Source organism: Rhinopithecus bieti, unplaced genomic scaffold, assembly GCF_001698545.2.
Source record: "Rhinopithecus bieti isolate Rb0 unplaced genomic scaffold, ASM169854v2 scaffold_74680, whole genome shotgun sequence".
Lineage (NCBI taxonomy): Eukaryota > Metazoa > Chordata > Mammalia > Primates > Cercopithecidae > Rhinopithecus > Rhinopithecus bieti.
The window spans coordinates 607452-608946 of NW_016828033.1; the positions used below are offsets into that span (position 1 = coordinate 607452).

General features: G+C 44.6%; 1 protein-coding gene across 5 annotated transcripts in view; it reads right to left on the bottom strand.

Moving 5' to 3' along the window:
• RBM23 (RNA binding motif protein 23) overlaps positions 1–1495 on the bottom strand; it is a 21909-nt gene that overhangs the window by 8076 nt on the left and 12338 nt on the right. For 3 of the 5 annotated variants that reach the window (XM_017864232.1, XM_017864231.1, XM_017864229.1), the window contains one exon: positions 468–515. The exons of the other annotated variants lie outside the window; for them this stretch is intronic. In XM_017864232.1, coding sequence (XP_017719721.1) covers positions 468–515 — 48 coding nt within the window. The remainder of the gene's footprint in view (positions 1–467; positions 516–1495) is intronic. 5 annotated transcript variants of the gene reach the window in all.

Consider the following 1495-nt stretch of genomic DNA (forward strand, 5'->3'; position numbering starts at 1 on the left):
AAAAAAAAAAAAAAAAAAAAAAAAAAAACAATAATGTTTAAAAAGTAAAAGACAAAAAAAATTTAGAAGTAGAAAAAAGCTTATAGAATAAGGACATAAAGAAAATTTGCCGAGTTGTATAATGTGTTTGTGTTTTAAGCTAAATGTTTTAATTTTTTTAAAAATTTTTTTTGAGACAGGTTCTCAATCTGTTGCCCAGGCTGGAGTTTAGTGTTACAATCTCGGCTCACTGCAACCTCAAACTCCTGGGCTCAAGCAATCCTCCAGCCTTAGCCTCCTAAGTAGCTGGGAGTACAAATATGTACCACCACAGCTGGGTAATTTTTTAATTGTTTGTAGAGATAGGATTTTGCTATATTGCCCAGGCTGGTTTGGAACTCCTGGCCTCAAGTGGTCCTCCACGCCTTGGCTTCCAAAGTGCTAGGATTAAAGATACGAGCCACTGTGCCTGGCCCAGAATTACTGACCTGCGCTTTCTATCCCTGCTTTTACTATGGCTCCGACTCCTCTTCTTCCTGTGAAAGAGAGTACATTCTTTTTTTTTTTTTTTTTTTAATTTTGAGAAAGAGTCTCGCTCTGTCGTGCTGTGGTGCAATCTCGGCTCACTGCAACCTCTGCCTTCCAGGTTCAAGTGATCCTCCTGCCTTAGCCTCCTGAGTAGCTGGGATTACAGCATGTACCATCATGCCCAGCTAATCTTTTATATTTTTAGTAGAGACAAGGTTTTGCTATGTTGGCCAGGCTCATCTTGAACTCCTGGCCTCAAGTGATCCACCTGCCTCAGCCTCCCAAAGTGCTGGGTTTACATGCGTGAGCACTGCGCCAGGTCAGGAGTGTAAATTCTTAAAGAGAAGGTTTCGTTATTGCTGCCAAAGAAAAGGAATTACAGTAAGGCCAGAATGAAACAGAAAGCATGGAAAGACCAAAGCCCCAAAGATGATCCAGCAGTAGTTCACAGCAACTGCACAATACCAACTTGCAGCCCTGAAAGCTGTCAGGCATCTGAAGAGGCCATTTTTCCCCCTAATGCCAAGCAAAACCTGGTGTTTCCAAATCAGGGATCCTCTTGCTATTTTTTGTTTGTTTGTTTGTTCGAAACAGAGTCTCATTCTGTTTCCCAGGCTGGAGTGCGATGGTGCAATCTCGGCTCACTACAACCTCCACCTCCTAGGTTCAAACAATTCTCCTACCTCAGCCTCCCGAGTAGCTGGGATTACAGGTGCCTGTCACCACGCCCAGCTAATTTTTGTATTTTTTTTTTTTTTTTTTTTTTGAGACGGAGTCTCGCTCTGTCACCCAGACTGGAGCGCAGTGGCCAGATCTCGGCTCACTGCAAGCTCCGCATCCCGGGTTCACGCCATTCTCCTGCCTCAGCCTCCCGAGTAGCTGGGACTACAGGCGCCGCCACCTCGCCCGGCTAGTTTTTTGTATTTTTAGTAGAGACGGGGTTTCACCGTGTTAGCCAGGATGGTCTCGATCTCCTGACCTCGTGATC